We start from the raw sequence: 17,448 nt of genomic DNA, 5'->3' as shown, positions 1-17,448 counted from the left end.
GTCTCTACTATTATTCTAAAATGTAAAAAACAGTAAAAATAAAGAAAAATGTGTCCAAACTCTTGACTGGTAGTGTATATAAATAGAGGTAAATTTGAATAATGTGGGCAACACAGTGGGGTAAACAAAACATATAAAGACAAAATAATGTTGGTCATTTCTGGTTAAATTACCCATCTACAGTATATTGCCTCAAAATGTTGCCTGTATAAGAAGCTTGGTAAATAACACCTATTGTATTAAGACATTTTGAACCCACTGCATATCATTCCCAGACAATGAGGTGCATCACATGTTTACTGGACAGGCAAATCTGGCATCCTCAGAATACACTGGTTGGATGAATCATTGCTTGATGAGAGTCATATTTCTGGGTGAATAGGATTCTAACAAGATAAGTGACTGTCATGATCTGCTGCCAGTTGTTTTGACAGGCGGTACTCAGCACTTACACACAGACACACACACACACAATAGAAGGCCTTTCCAAGACAAACATTACTGGGCATACACATTCAAACATCTTGACTCGATGATATACAAGCAATAATTTGAGGCAAACTTTTCAAACAACTTCCCATTTGAGGTTCATTAGCAATAGCTTTTCAAGATTTGAAGAATTTTAATTCGACTCCATTTAAAAGTATCCATCCCCTCAGAGGCAACATTAGACTCTTGCATATCACCAAGTGCTGCTGTGAGCAAAAAACACAAACGCACATTAACATTTTCTGCAAGACAACGTGGCGGGCGAGGAGACAATCAATTACTAATGAAGTCTATGTAACAGAGAGCGGAGCTGCATGAGTCAGAGGGAAGGCACAGGTGTTAAGTTTAGCACCGATATATAACACATGTTCACATTCAGGATAAAACCATAACAATGGATCATGTTACCTGATAGAATACAGTTTTTTGGGGGGAAATGTGTGGGGAAACGACACTTCACCTTTTCATCATTCCTCCTGTTGAATCTTATACTAGTGGACTGGCTCTCAACTAAAAAGAAACCACCAACATACAGTAGAAAATCATGTAGCTTTAAAATCCATTGAGCTACAGCTCCATCTGCTGAAGGCCTGATGCAGTGCAGTTCTCTCTGATAATAAAGTGATTCCTTATTGATCCCCATAGGCAAACTATATTTTTGCTTGCCACCATGGAACTGGTAGTGATTCTATGTCTTGCTCATGGACACTTCAGCAGGGTAGATGCTTAACATGGACATTTGCACTTGAGCACTTTGGTTAAAGGACAGTTTCTGTATCCACTAGACTTGTTACATAGGAGCCTCACGATTTTTTACCCCAAATGCCAGGAGGTAACCACAGCTGGTGAAGTTTATAGTTTATACACTACCAGGCAAAAGTTTGAACACACCACATTTTTTTTCTTTACTTTTACTATTTTCCACATTTTAGAACAATAGTAAAGATGTCAAAACTATGAAATAACACAAATGGAATTATGCAGTGGGCAAAAAAAGTGTTAAACGAATCAAAACTATCTTATATTTTAGATTCTTTAAAGGAGCCTTGATGGAAAGGCAAAGGCTTTGGAAAGAAATTCATACATAGGCATCAACTTCACTATTTATATTTGTCTAAGAAACAAATTCCAAGCATTTAAGCATAAGCTTTTAGATCAAAATGGCTTTAAGATAATGAAAAACATTACATATTCAATCAGGTGTGTCCAAACGTTTGACTGGTACTGTAGTTCCCTAAAATGTGGATGTTTAGTCAATGAAAGGAGTGTGCCATAACATGAGTCTCAAAGCTGCTCTCTGCTGGTCCCTGGTGGACTTTACAGGAACTGTATGCATTAATCGACCCTCATCAGTCGACTTGAGCAAGAGCTGGTTCAAACCTCTGGCTGCCACACAGAGAAGTGGTTAAACAAAATGTACTTTTATTTGTTTCTGGACAGTCCTTGCTTTCACTGGTTAAATACAACATCATAATTAGCCATATCGAAGCCCTGGAGTCTGTCCCAGGGCAGCGTTATACAACACAGTCACAGATTGAACGGCTTGGTTCATTGATCCAGGGTGATTAAGACTGTTTTTCTATGGTGTGGCGGGTGAAGGCGAGGACCACACTATAAAAAATGTCCATGAAATCAACTGTGAAGAAATGTTATTTTAATGAAACATTAAATCTGCTAATTGGGTGACAGAATTTCACTGGTTTTCAGAAAGCGATGTGCCTGATTTCGGTACGTTTTCTCACTTGTTTCAAGAAAATTCTTGAATCGACTCTCACCCAATTAGCAAATTTTTTTTTTCTTAATAAAATATGAAATCCCTTGTTACATTGAACATTTTCTGTAGTGCACTATTAGCCCATGGTGGAGGTCTTCACACCCAGGACTGGTCCCCTCTCCCACCCATCCCAGAGAAAAGACCTGGGGAACATCCCAATCAGCCAGTAAAGCAGGGGAGGTGAGAAATTCCCACCATGCCATAACAACATATTAAGAGTATTTCAAGTATGGTTTAAAATAAGTGTGCTGTCACGTCTGAGAGCTGCTCCCCAGACAAGTTTTTTTTTTTTTTTACGAAACATAGCATTGCAGGGTACGAGGCTGACGATGATGATGGCTGCTGATTGGCATTTCCCCCTGGTCTACCAGTTCACCAGTCCCATCTGAGCCCCATGTCAGAGTCGAGAGGTCAGCCCACCTGATTACAATCCCACTCATAGTTCATGTTTAAAAAAAAAACAAAAACAAAACAAAATAAAATAAAATGATGAAATAATATTTGTATTTACACAGACATCCACACATACAGAGAATACACACCCATACATTACGAGACATGCATACCCAAACAGTGCATACACCCGCCGCCAAAACAGCTTGCCTGAGCGAGACCGTTTCGGTGGCAAAATCTCATTCACAGTTCCACAGTTGTCGTCACGTCGCTACAAACTATTCCTATGGTCTTCAAAGTCACAGATGTGGGGCCTCATTGATAAAAAGGTCTCAAATCAGATTCAATACTTACAGTGTGCTTATGTGGAAACTGACTACAAAGTACTAAAATAGAAAAGGTGTAGCCTGGCAAGGAAGTTCCCAGCTCCATGCCAGGGAACAGATTTGGTGTACAGGCTTCCCCCAGTTGCAGTGCAGAGGTATTGCAACTTTTGAGGGAGGAGTGTGCAGCATGCAAACCAAACCTGGCTTACTCTGTTGGGTATTATGGCAGTAAAGTTGGATCTTGCATCCCCCCCCAGTGGTGATAGCTGTGTCTACATCTGTATCTCAATAAGGGAGCACTGCAATGACATCAAATGGGTGCTCCCACTGTTCAACAACAGGTGTGTAAAATTGATGTATGCAAGTTTCAGTTCATTTCTAAAAACGCATAAGCACAATTTAAGAGAATCAAGCTGAAGATCAAAGTACATTTTTGTGAATGAGGCCCCCGTGTGTCTGACATTTCTAATGCTTCCTGTACTCATAACCTATCACCTCACTTTTCACGGTAGCAATCTGAAAGAGACTGGTTACGATTGTAACCGTTATACACAGGGGATTACACACAGCCGGATAACATTCAAAAACATCATGAGATAACTCCCATCTTATTGTTCACAGACATTAATATGCAAGAGCAAGACATTCCCAAGAACCAATATTCAGGTTCATTTTGACATTTTTATTTCAAAACATCAGGATTTTTTTTACCCCATGGATATCTGACTAACTGGGCAGTCCTGCTGTGCCCACCCGGTCCGCAGTATGACACTGGTAAAAAGTGAGGAGTCTATTGGAGCTTGACATCTATGCCCAAACCCAACTGGACTCAATAAGCTTAATTTTTGGGTGTAGACTGGGGTTTAAAAATATTGTTGAAGAATAAAGTTAGTAACAATTTATGATTAGAAAATTAATAGAAATTCCCGGCTTTAGTCAGGTTTGGGCTCCTCACTAAATGCTCAATCCTTTGGGCTAAATTCAGGATTGGGCAGATGATTCATGTTCTGATCAGGCCAAGCTCGAATGTTGAGGCCCCAGTCAAGCTCTAGAGTGTAGCTGGAACATTCAGCCCTTTCCTTTTTTTCTGTCCTCTGTCTCCAGCCAACAGATACAGGAGAGCTGAAGCAGAGGGAGAGTCCTTGCACACGGACAGGCTAGTCCCTTTCCCACAGCAGGGCCAAGAGGGACTTGCGAGGGCCAGAGATTACACAAAATAAATTACTTTCTCCAAACTACGACCAGACTGACAAATTGTCTATGTTGGCAATAAGGAACATCAAAGTGAACCACAGAATTTTGTAGAGAAGCTGAGTGACATAGACAATTATAAGCCCTGGCTTGCCTCATTTGACTCATTAGGTCCGATCTGCAGCCGTATCGCCGCCATTGCCGTGGAAACAGTGTTGAACAATCACAAAAAGGAAGAGAACAGTGTTTAACGTACTGACAAAAAAAAAAAAAAAAAGTTAAGAAAGTACAGGTATTTGACAGACAGTATAAAAGATGTGATAGTAATATTGTGACGCCGCCTGGGGTCACAGAAGAGTGTGACACCAGGTGGGGTTGTGGCGTTTGCGGTGTCCTGTGCGACGGCTTGTTCCCTCAGAGTGAGTCCGCTCCGTTAACGGCTTTTGGACGCACTCTTCATTCAAGCGCTGCGCAACTAAACCACACACACTTGCCCAGGCAACAGAAAAACAAAAAATAAAAACAAATATATGTATTAAAAAAAAATAAAAAAAAAAAAACATAAAAAAAAAATAAAACAAGAACGAATCAGCATGTTGACACGACACCTCAGAGGGTAGGGAGAGCCTGGAGGTCAGTGCTCAGACAGGGGTCAAAGGTCAGTAGAGTTCAAAAGGTCAGAGGTTACCCTGGTCAATTCTGGCCCTGATTAGTCAATATCTACCGCTGTTAACTCATGACAACTGTCACCACAGAGCAGATTGTGTAATTAATAAGTGGGAACTTATTACAATGTTTTACAGGAGTAATCATCTTCATTTTTCTAAAGTCAAGACTCGTTTCGGTTTTGAAAATAAAATGCCCCAAACCCCTTAAATGATAACACATATATATATGTATATATAGCTAAATACTAATTAGATACAGTACTGTGCAAAAGTCTTAGGCATATGTCAAAGAAATCCATAAAGCGAAGATGCTTTCAAAACTAATGAAGTGAAAAGTTTCTGAATATCAAAAATTTACTGACACACTAAGGCAGAAAACAAATAAACATCTAAGACTTCTAAGAAATGAATATATAAAATGTAGGGTGCCTAAGACTTTTGCACAGTACTGTATATCCCGGCGTTTTCCACCAGCAAATCATCCGATCATAAAAGGTGATTAGAGAGACTGACCCTTCAAACCCTGGATACAGTTGTGGCTGTGTGAGCCGGGTCAAAGGCCAGGATTTAGAGGTCTGGTCAGGTTTGAACAGCGCTACAAGAGGCCCTTTCTCTTTAACTAAATCAAACTGAAATGGCGTTTCCCCAAGGCAATCATATACTGTACATTCATAATACTATGTGAGTGCAACTGTGTGAATGTGTTTGTATTCATGTGTGTATGTGGCTATGTTTGTGCCACTAAATATAGAGTATCTGCATGAAAGCAGAATAATATATGTACATGTATGTATGTGTGTGTGTGTGTGGCTGGTCTGGGCTCCTGTCCTCATGACTGAAGCACATTTCCGTAGGAAACAAACGCACCTCATTGGCTCAACCAAATTAGCCAATCACCAATGACGGAAGCCAGAGCCCCTGGTCCCACCCCATGGCCAAGAGCAGAGTTTGGTTGGTTAGGAATGTTCTTAGTTTTGGGGGTCATAGGGTGTGTGTGTGTGTGTGTGTGTGTGTGTGTGTGTGTTGGGTACAGTGGAACACGGGGCCACAGTCCACTCCACTTGAAGTGTCCTTGTGGATGGAGGGGAGGGGATGCGGTTTCCGTGGTGATGAGAGTGAAGTGTCGGTTAGCCTCGGAGGGAGGAGCCTAAACCTCCGCTCCTTTCAAGCCGATTCGCTCCTCCTCCTGTCAGTCACTGTTGGGCTTCTTCAGGGAGAAAGCGAAGATGTTGAAGTGGTCGCTGAGCTGATGCACCTAGCAAGGGAAAGAGAAGGAGAGAACGTTATTTTCCACCTTGTTCAAATGCATGTGTGTGCATTTGACAAGGACTTTGTGTAATCTACATCAGGGGTTCTGGAAATATTTACAGCGCAGGACCTAAATGAGAAATTCTGTCTCTCAACCTGGAACCCAGTCTCATTAAAACGTGTAATTACTAACCCACCAGAAGAAGGCCTGCAACCCATTTGAGAAAACGACCATAATATATTAAAGGAAATGAAAGGATCTACATAATAATGGAGATAAAAGCAACTTTCACCACCACAGTAAACTATCTCTGCTGTTGTTTGAAGTCATATCTCCAGTTTAGAGTGCATTTTTTTTGGTTGAATTAAGAGTTTAAAAATTCAAAAATACATGGTTGTCAACCTGAATATAAAATGGCTCGCTCAATTCCTAACAGCTGACTTTCTGGTAATGCACTTTTATCCAAGAGAGCCACTGTGTGTGTGTGTGTGTGTGTGTGTGTGTGTGTGTGTGTGTGTGTGTGTGTGTCTGTGTGTGTTCTCACCACTGATACACCGTAGTGTATGTGTGCCAGTACGACAACAGTCGTCCACAGGTACAGCAGCAGAGACTCGTTGGCAACTATCCCAGTCACAGCTAACAACACTACTGTTGCCATGGGCAACAATAGCCAGCTCAGCGGCTGGCAACGCGTGTTACTCATTTGACACACGATCAGCTTACACTGTAAGATAAACAAATACATAAACAATTAAAAACACAACACAGCTTCTTACACGTAACGTGCGGGAGTGTGTGGATTGTGTGTGCTATGTTGTCTAGAGCCCGGAAAAGAGAGCAAGACAGAGAGACAGTGTGTGTTGTGTGTGTGTGTGTGTGTGAGACTCACGGTGACATTAGCGAAGGCTGTCCCCACCATGAGGTAGAAGATCCTGGGCTGCTGCTGGATGATGTTGGATGGAGAGTAGACCACCCAGGCGGTGGAGAAGACGAAGAGGAGGACGGGGGAAAGGAAGGGCAGGAAAGCCTCATACAGACTGCTGTGCTTCAGAGTGTTACTGCGGTGCGCCCTGCAGAAGGACAGACAGGTGAGGACACACTTCACAGCACCGTGGGAAATAATAAAAGCTTCTGACTAAAGGAAAGCACATATCGCAAACTTCTCCACTTACTTCAGAACGTTGTAGAGGCTCATGGGTAAGGTCACAGCGAAGGAACAGGCTGGAAATCAGCAGACAAGCTATTAGAGGAGCACGACTGAACGACTGAATGAATCTCTCACATACTAAGTTTCAATAAAAACTCATTTTAAAAGTGACCAATGAGAGGCCACCGCGACCAACAGCGGGACAGAATGACCAATCGCAGCTCACCCAGGATCATAACCGTGAAGAGGTCTCTGTAGAGGAAGCGCCACACGATTGGCTGATACCACGTTTCCACGCCGACCACGGCAGTGATGATGTAAACAATGGAGATAGTCTGGCAAGAGATGGGAACAGTTATTAGACGACTGACGTTTACTGACAGAGTTCTCTTGGATGGTAATCATCTGGCTTTGTATTACAGGTTATTTCGCATCTCGCTCCATGTCACTGTGTGTGTGTGTGTGTGTGCGTGCATCTGGGGTATAGATTCTGTATGTCTATACTCTTGTGTTTGGATAAACTTGTGTGTGTGTGTGTGAGAAAGATAAATTATTATGATTTAAATTACCATTTAAAGGTGCTACGTGTATCATTATCAAATTAATTGTGATACCTTGGCATAATTACCATAAACAAATGGGACCATGCTCGAGATGTTTGGAAGTCTCTATCTCATGCCAGTGTTATTGTTAGTGCTAGTGTTTCTCAAAATAAAGACCACATTTCCCATAAGCCCTGTTGCCTCCTGTCTCACCTGTCTCAGATGTACTTCATAATCAGATTCCCCACTATCAGAGGGGTTTGTTCTATATGATAACATAGAAACAAGACAGTCAAAATAGCCTAATATTTCTCAGCAAATGCAACTCAACACGCTGAATGAAAAAGTTTGAAAAGGTGACAGCCCCTGTGTGTATGTGTGTATGTATGTGTGTGTGTGTGTGTGTGTGTGTGAATGTGTCCTTACCACTTGACTGACATCGTACCCCCAGGGCAGGAACAGGATCCCAGTGTTGTATTTCTCCCAGTGGGACAGGATGAAGGAGAACAGCACCACCCACAGGATGTAGTAGAGCGTGAGCACGCCCACGCCGCTCTCCCCACGCCCAAATATGGAGTAGACGGTGACCACGAAGAACACACAGGCCCAGCTGTCCAGGCCGTGGTCGAAAAGCTCCCCCAGCGGCGTGGAGGAGTTGGTGCGACGTGCCTGCTTACCATCTACACCGTCTGTACAAAAATAAAGAAAAACAAACACACAGACAGAGGTTATTAAATACATGCATATGTGAGCATCTATGCAGGAAAACGCAAACATGTATATTTGTAATTCTTATGATTTTTTTCCCCCCTCAGTGGAGAAGAAGGGCCTAAAACAACATATAGATAGATTGTGACTTTGCCCATTGAAATATTAGTCCATTGAAAACGGATGCAGCGCAGTGGAAGGTGAATTTCAAAAATGTTGTTTCATGCCAACGTTACCAAATTATATAAATTTCTACTTAGCTACCCAGACCAACATAACTACACGGTTCTTGAAAACAGATGCATTCCTACTTCCCATCATTGAATTGGCTTTCACAGCAACTAATCTGGGCTGGACTCATCTTATCCACATATGGAAATGTTTTGTGAACAAGGAACCCAGTCTCAATGGAAATTGCTACAACACACATATGCACAATTGTTTTGTTTCAATGCCCATAAAGTTTTTATATTGATTTGGGTTGATTCTTCTTTGATGCAAGGCTGAAGTTCAAGGTTAAACACAGTTTATTCACAGTATTTTGAAAATATTTTTTTCCTGACTGCCTTGATGTTTGCACAGACACACAAACACACACGCAACTGAGAGAAGGGATTTCACAGTAAATGAATCTGGATGCCAAGAATGATCAAATCAAATGGGGCAGGGATTACGTGGGCAACAACAGCCTCCACTTTATGCACATTTACTCACACACACACATACACACACAATTGTGCAGCAGAACCTTATTTATCTGAACTCCAGACCTCCCAACTGACCAGTCTACCAGACAGGCATAATAAATGACGCACAAGGGAATAAATAAATACTGATTATGTGTATTATGTGCAACCACCTGAGTGTCCCTGCTGATGCTCAATTAAAGGTATTTTAGCTGCAGCCTGTACTTGATGCTTTGAATATTGTGAATATATCTCAGCAACAGCCTGCTTCACAATCACACAGTTAACTTATTCACATTGACACCTGGGAACTGCCCAGTAAAGCATATTCTTCTACTGTTGGCCACTGGGTTAGGTTCCACTGGAGCAGTCGGGGGTTCAGTGCCTTGCTCAATGGCACCTCGACAGTAGTTGCTGAATGAGGGTAGAGTCAGCGTTTCTCATTCACTTTCCCCACCCACATTTTCCAGCCTGCTTCTCTAACCTCAAGGCTACTGCCACTCATGTTTCCTTTCTAATGGTGGACAAATATGTTCTGTATTTGTTTCACTGTTGTTTTAATTATCCTGTCGCCCTTTTGTGTGTTTTGTAAGAGTGTGTTTTGTTGGTACATTGATTTTGTGGGTATTCATAATCTTATTCCTAATCCTCGCCGCACCCTAACCAGGGTCCATGTTATTACTGGGATCAATCCCAACACCACCCCACCCTATATTGGTAAATGTTGTTATTCTTTTTTGTTCTTGTTTTTTATTGCTTTCATTTTTTATTCTGTGAAAGACACAGTAAAAAATTTGTGATTTAAGTGTCTATAAATGTTTTGATTTGAGTGCTCTATAAATAAACATCATTATGAGTTTGAGTTGAGACTTGAGTTAGGAGTTTTATTAGGACCTCTTTTAGACCAAGGGCTGCTCTTCCAAGAGTCCTGAACATTAATACACAACAAGATAAAACACCAGCAACAGACAATCAAGTAAATAAAATAAAAACAAATAATAATAACAATAATGATGAGATGAACAGAAAATAGATACATCATTAGACTACACTTGTGACAAATCAACACAATTGTATTATACCAAAAATTATTTTACTTATGGGATTATATGTAAGAAACATAGGCTAACCCACAACTGTGTTTTGTAGAAGACAACACAGCAAAGTTTCAAATGTTTCAGTGGCCTTCCTCGTTAAATAATGTCTTAATGCAACTCTTACTGAAATTACCCAATATCTCCCCTCTATGTTGAAAACACCAATTATGTCACCAATTAATCTTAAATGAAGCTACCATTCAGCTGTAGATTATATTATTCTCATTACCTGCAACATCCCACTTAGTATTTGTGAACATCATCAAAAATGATTTCCCAAAGCTAGAAACTAGACAACTTGAGATGAACATGTGAATCATACTGTGTAGATTGCAGCTGCTCCCATGGCAGTTACTTAGAGACCAATTATATGGACTCTACAATTAAGTTATCAAGGAATATGTACTTTCACCTTCAAGTGGAGCTATCTTATTATAGTCCTATCACTTGTAAACTGCAGCCTGACACTGAGGGAAACAACAACAAAAAATACAAAGACAGCCAACTATCCCACTGTTTTGCTTGTGAATTCAATGGTATTTGCCTCACTCCTATACAGGCAGCACAGAAACTCAAACAGCACAGAGTCAAGAGTCAATGTATGTTTTGTGTTATTTATCTCCCTCCAATCTATTGCTTCATATTCAGTGCCTGTGGATTCCAGCAATCTTACATGGTTTGTAGAAGCATGACCAGAGGGTGACGCGTGTGTTTGAGTAAGGAAAACCACAGAGTTTGAATATCAGTTCCATGCTGCTGTGCTGGGACATGTGAGGCGCACTAACTGAGGAGTACAAGCCCCAGGATAACCCGTTTTTACTCAAAACGGTTAGGGCCTGTCTGCTCTTTACCATATAAATTATATATTTTTTTACAGTTTTACATTTAAATTATGTCACGTTCAGTATGACTAGTGTGGCGTTCAGTACAGGCAGAGGATTGACAATGATGATACAGTATCTGATGGATATTTTGGCACTGTCTTCAGTAAAACTATAGGACATCATGAATTTAAAACACGTCCATTTGTCTACATGTTTTGTTAGTGAAAGTAATGTAGTTTATTCTTGAATGTAAGAACACACCCAATGATGAGCTGGCATCCATTTTTATCTGATGCAAAACATACAGGATTTAACCTCCCTTATTAGCACTACAATCACATATGAACACGCAACACACCGAAGTGGTTTATTTGACCATGTAAGGAGAGGGAAATATCCAAACCCCCAGGATGTAAAGCACAGTATTTTTGTTCTTATCCTTGAAGAGGGCATGAAAGTTCCTCTAGTACATCTTTCCCACTCATATGGGCTCTGAATAGGGTTCGATAGCCTTATGCCTGCTCCTAAAATTTTGAGTCACTGTCCAAAGTGCATCCCATTAGAAACCTTTTCCCCTGAGCCTCTCCAAAAGTGAGAGAAAACCACACACACATGCCCACACAATCATCCACACAACCCAACTCTAGCGCTGTAGTAACGCTGCCAGATTTGTGTGATGTGCTATATCACACTGTATAAAATGACATGAAATTAAAACAGTGTGGTTTGCAGGGGTCGGGACTCACCGAGCGTGTAGGCCAAGAAGTTGAAGATCCCTGCAGCAACCCACACCCAGCTCGGCACGTGTTCGTGTCCTGCACCTGAGATGCAAATAACGCACACATTCAGAGCACCAAAACATAGAAAGCCTCAGATTAGCCTAGCAAATTTCAACCTTTTTTAACTTTACCCAAATCTCCTCGGGGATCATTAAAGTTTCATCAAATCTAAAAATGGAGGGAGTGTTTGCAACACCTCGCTGGTAAACGTATTGTTGAGCAGCCTACTTTTTCAATGAACCATAATAACGTGTGTGTGTGTGTGTTTTGGAGGAAGCGATGAGTTAGCCATAAACCTTGAGCCTTCATGTCGTCATGTTTCAGTGAGCAATGGACTTTGCCTTTCATGCACAAACTCACAAGACCTCCCCACAATTCTCTCCCTCTGTCAGGCAGACAGGCCCAATTTAAAAGGGGGATAATTTGTTAGCATGCCAACGCTTTCCCCTTGTTATCTATATGTAACAGGGAAAATAAGAAGGATAACTGGCTGCTCAACAATCCGTACAATGTACTAGACAAACACCGAGAGAAAAACCTGAAAAACATGAAGTGCAGTGGACCCACCAGAGGCATAGAAGTTAAAGTCGTAGAAGGCCAACATGAGGAAGTTCAACACAAGGAACATGAAGCCTGTGAATGTAATGAGGTTTGGAGCCAACCATGTAGGTAGAAACTGAAGAAGAGAGGGAGAGATGGATAGAGAAAAAAACACAGTGAATAACAGTTAATGAACGTGTTGGTTAGTTGTTAAATCAAGTCTTCTCATCATAATAACACATTAATGAAATGATTAGACTATGGTAATTATGGTTCTGCAATTGCTCCCACACTTTTTGGGCAGTTACATGACTGTCAGAGAAAACAATTCTGGGAAAAAGGAGAAAAGGGACATGGGTTGATACATAGGCTCGATAAACGCATCAGTGCCTAAACATACTGTTCACAAAGGACTGGGCGACCCACTTATGCAAGATATGGACACAAGTTATTTCGTAGAATCAGCACATATTATCAGGGACAACTGTGTATGACTGGTTTTAAAACAACACTGTATATCCATAGTCCAGAACAGACTATTACAATCAGAGTGACTCACACCCACTCACTCCCAGCTTCTTACATCAGTGTACATAAGACCACAGTTAAAAGAATAGAGAGAGAGAGAGAGAGAGAGAGAGAGAGAGAGATTGATGTGTTAGGGATCAACAGACTAGCCTATACTAAGACAAAGAGAGAGGTGGTGGTGCTGAGTGAGTCTGTCTTGTTACAGTATCTCAGCAGACGGTTGGAAACCTCATTAATGATGTAGCTCTCACTAGCATACGTCACAGACATGCACACACACACACACACACACACACACACACACACACACACACACACACACACACACACACACACACAGCTAAACAGGTCTTCCTCACCTTGACCACAGAGTTCCAGAATGGGTGCATGACGTAGACAGACAGGGGGTTCGAATCCACTGCGCTGTACTGCAAAGAGACAAACAATTTCATCAGTTAGGGTGAGATCACACCTACAGTTTGTTTTCTTTGGTCCGAACCATAGTGGAAAAGTTTAGTTTGTTGCATTTTTGTATTTGACTTGTTTAGGTTCATTACAAGCGAACCAGGGCCTATAAACAAAAGTCACATGGACTTGGATGTTCATACCAGTTAAGAAGACATCAAGAAATAGCTGAGTATGAGCATCAGTCGAGACTCTGGTTTGCCCTCGGTTCGTTTTGTTACGCTAGGCTTTCCTGCTGGCTATCAGATGTCAACATGTTTTGGGTTGTTTCCTGTAGTTGGTTTGGATTATGTTGTCACTATAACAAACCGCACCGCAGTTTGCTTGGAAGAGGACTGAGACATGCATTTTGAGGTGAGGCTATTTGGTGCCACCTGAGTTCGAATGACATCATTGTCACTTGCCTCAATGAACTGCCCGACAAGAGTAAACACTCCAGAGTTCAAATAAACTGCTCCAAAAATGCTTTGTATGAACGCATCTTTAAATATAGCTCATATAATACAACAACAACCAAACAAGGACAGACTAATACTGCTAAACAGAATCCATTCTTATACATACAGCATAGATCTGCACAATTACTTGTGTATGATCATTTATCATGGTTTTAAATATCACAATTAATAAATCATAGCCTACTGACATATCGGTAATATATTAACATTTCATTCAGAAGATCCACTGTACATGAATACAGTCAAGATGTTGTATAATGCCAAAAGTGCAGTACAATCACTTTGTTCCTCAAATCATCAAGACTAATCACTGTGATTAATCATCATGATCATGACAGCAGAAATAATCAGGATTATCACTTTAACTCTAATCGCACAGCCCCAGATTGCACGAAAGCACAAATGAACGCACACACTCCACATACACACAAGCACTCACATACACAGACAGACACACACACAGTACTTTCACACCCAGGGAGCTGGCACTGTCTTGGTGATGACAAAGGATGAGAAAAGCAGGAAGAAGAAGGGATGACAGAATGAAAAAGAGAGCGAGGCCTTCGCTCTCATGTGTTTTCCGACCGTGTGTGTGTGTGTGTGTGGTGACCGCACTTGTTTGGCTTAATATGCATACAAGCTTTATCTATACAACAGCCATCTCACATAGAGCTACAATCCTTCCATTCACTGTCGTCGCCCCCCTCCCCTCTCTCTCCAGCCACTGATGCTCAAGGCACAGTAGCGAGCACATGGAGTTCTCCACTTTAAAAGCAATTATTGCAAGAAGGCTTCTTATGATAAAACGGCTCGAGGGAGCTGTTTCACGCAGTAATCAAGGAAGGACGTGTTAGAGAGTAAGTCTGAATGGCCTATGCTTGTGTCTTCTTCTCACAGAGAGCTCTTTAGGAATGTGATCAGGAAAACATTAAAAAAAGAAAGCCAGAGATAATGGGGGAGAAATGCAGGAAAACAAGCACATTCATTAGAAATGAATGGGGACTTGTGTGTGCAAAAAAATGACTTCTCATAGTCTTATATTAGCTACAGTCACCCGTTTTATTTATCACACAGGCCTTGTGCCCTGGATTACTGACACAGAATAATTTTCCAGTTATTGGGTCAAGATCTGATGAATAGCTCAACTAATGTTTCAATCTGCATGGCCTACAACACTATGGACAAATCAGTCCCATAAGCACGCAGCAAAATTGTAAGTGTCATATTCCCGGAGCAGTTTTGGAGTCAATACACTACAAAATCCTATACTGTATGCAATGCACATAGTCTTATATCAGAATGCACAGATACAATATTGCTAGATATTATATATTATAATATTGCTAGATACAATATATCTAGATTGGCAACAAAATTGATTTGCCTTGTGAGGTCCTTGAAATAGTCAGATCTATTTTCTACAGTCTTCCATGGCAAGGCAAGACAGCAGACTGTCTGTATCTGTGGTGACACACTGATACACATCTTTATTATAGAGACTCGACTGGACAACACAACACCAAAGGGTGTGTGTGTGTGTGTGTGTGATAGCAACTTAATCAGGATGAGTTGATGATGGGAAGGGGAACAATTTCTGCTTTGGAGCTGTTAGCACCATCATTTCAAGCTCACTGGAGTGTATAAAGGCTATAAACAATATGTAATTTCACAAAGTCAATCTCCCATTTAGTCAATCTCCCATTTATGGCCGGTGTGTGGCTTACAACTGGTTCCCATGTTGAGTGGTTTCCCCCTGCCTAACCTTAACAGCAGCTACTTTGCTTTCTTGCTCTTCTGAGGATGTGATATTAGCTAACGTTAACGAGCTGGCTAACTCGACAAAAATGAGACAGAGTGATCTGTCAAAATGTGTGACAGCACTATAGCCAAGCTCAAGAACCTAACATTTGGCCAGAAAGAAAGAGTCGCTAGCTAACCATTAGCCTATTTGCGCCAGTGTCAAGTAAGACATCCTAAAAAATACGACGTCCGGTCACACTTTTCAAAATAAACCCCTTACCCCTTCACATGACTTCCAAAGACCCACAATGAAAATATCGCACACATTTAACAGCATATAACGGCCTTAAGGTTAAAGAGACTGTCCTTCAACCAGACAACGTCAGTTTACGCCCTTCCACTATCCTTGATCAAAGCACTGACTTCCTACCAGCTGCTGTGGCCTAACCTCTGACCTTGTCACAGCTTAGGAGCTTGAGGAGGTAACTTTAACGTAACTACAGAGCTCAATTAAGTATTAGTTTGTATTGATATCCATACAAGCGTGTGTAAAATGCCATATGTAAAAGAAACAAAGAATCAACCACTAAACATACAGCAGAACACAAACGGCAGTCGTCTAGTTAGTTTTCTCGAAAAAGTCAGTTATAACCCGTAGCAACAAACTTCACGCTTTTATTTTGAAGGCTAATTCAACCAGTGTCCGGTATGATTCTGGTTGTCTCTGGCTAGCTTGACGCAGCTCTCCTTTGCCAGAGAAGTAACGTTACCCTGCGGATCGTGACAGCTAGCTGCCGCTGCACTCACACGCTGTCGGCTCAACAACAGCTAGCCAGCAGGCTATCTATCAATCATACCTTGTATTTGTCGAAGCCCGAGAGCTGCTCCTGAGTGACATATTCGTAAAGAGCCATAGTTGGTATAGTCTGGCTCTACGATGAGATAACTGGATATCTGTCCCCTGTGTAACTGGAAATCCCACGGTTAGCTGCAGAGTCGAAGTACCATCTAGCTTTTTAGCCGCTGTCGTTCACGCCGGGTGAGGCGATGTCGAAACATTTGGGCCACTCCTACGGGATGCAAACACCCTGCTGCCCGAGGCCCGCTACCGCCTCCTCCGGCGAGGAGGACGGTGATTGAAAGATGAAAGTGCACGAAATTTTATAGCGTTGCTCAAAATTATATCTTGTGTTTTTTGAGGCAATGTTATCTTTGATAATGTCGATATAGCTGGAAATTGTTTATGTGTTTTCTTCTGCGGTTATTCTTGGTATTTGACAGAAAGAATCCCTGCTCTATGGAAACTGTTTCTATGGTGCTGTTCTAAGTGACGTGGCCTTCAATTCACCGCCGGCGGAAGTGACAGGTCTATCTACTGAGCAGCTAAAGCATCGCTCTGACCGAGGAAAAACACCTGATTTAAGGGATAATGTAAGTGTTAACGTTGGATAAACCGCCTTTTTAATGGGTTTTGTGTTGTAGTTTTGTTCAGACGTCAAATGTAGCGTTGCAATTGTGATGGTTAGGTTATAGTTTGTCACGATTTAGTGAGTCTTACCAGCTAGCTAGCTTACTTTGCTAATTTAGCGCTAGCAAGTATGTGCTCAGCGCAGAGGCTGTTGCAGATTTTTTGTCCAGTTTACTTAGCATTGCATTTTTCTGCAGTGTTAGTTACTTGGCAGCAATTGTGGGCTCAGTAAAAATCAGTACTCTAACAGGCTGATAGCCATTCACCAACTGTCTAATGGCAAGAAACCAGAGAATGTTTTTCCAGAGACACTTTTTCCAGAGAGTACTTTGATTTTTCGGCTGTCCACCTGTCAAGCCTCAGGGCTTACCATTTA

The 17,448-nt window shown here is 41.5% G+C and overlaps 1 protein-coding gene across 1 annotated transcript; it reads right to left on the bottom strand.

Annotated features, from left to right (window-relative positions):
• Positions 1-1,894: 1,894 nt before the first annotated feature.
• Positions 1,895-17,029, bottom strand: selenoi (selenoprotein I). Its single transcript, XM_071529868.1, has 10 exons — positions 16,462-17,029; positions 13,301-13,369; positions 12,441-12,549; positions 11,841-11,915; positions 8,206-8,468; positions 7,464-7,572; positions 7,263-7,311; positions 6,980-7,160; positions 6,635-6,814; positions 1,895-6,096 (listed from the first exon to the last, which is right to left on the bottom strand). Exons 1-10 carry the CDS (start codon positions 16,516-16,518, stop codon positions 5,989-5,991), a joined length of 1,200 nt encoding a protein of 399 aa, XP_071385969.1. The 5' UTR covers positions 16,519-17,029; the 3' UTR covers positions 1,895-5,988.
• Between the last annotated feature and the right edge of the window lie 419 nt (positions 17,030-17,448).

Source organism: Centroberyx affinis, unplaced genomic scaffold (assembly GCF_046629955.1).
Source record: "Centroberyx affinis isolate AG114_WGS23_722 - 3 ecotype Tasmania unplaced genomic scaffold, CSIRO-AGI_Caff_v1 ptg000129l_1, whole genome shotgun sequence".
Classification (NCBI taxonomy): Eukaryota; Metazoa; Chordata; class Actinopteri; order Beryciformes; family Berycidae; genus Centroberyx; species Centroberyx affinis.
The sequence above is the reverse complement of the archived record's forward strand: the minus strand, read 5'-3'. Positions and strand labels throughout refer to the sequence as shown.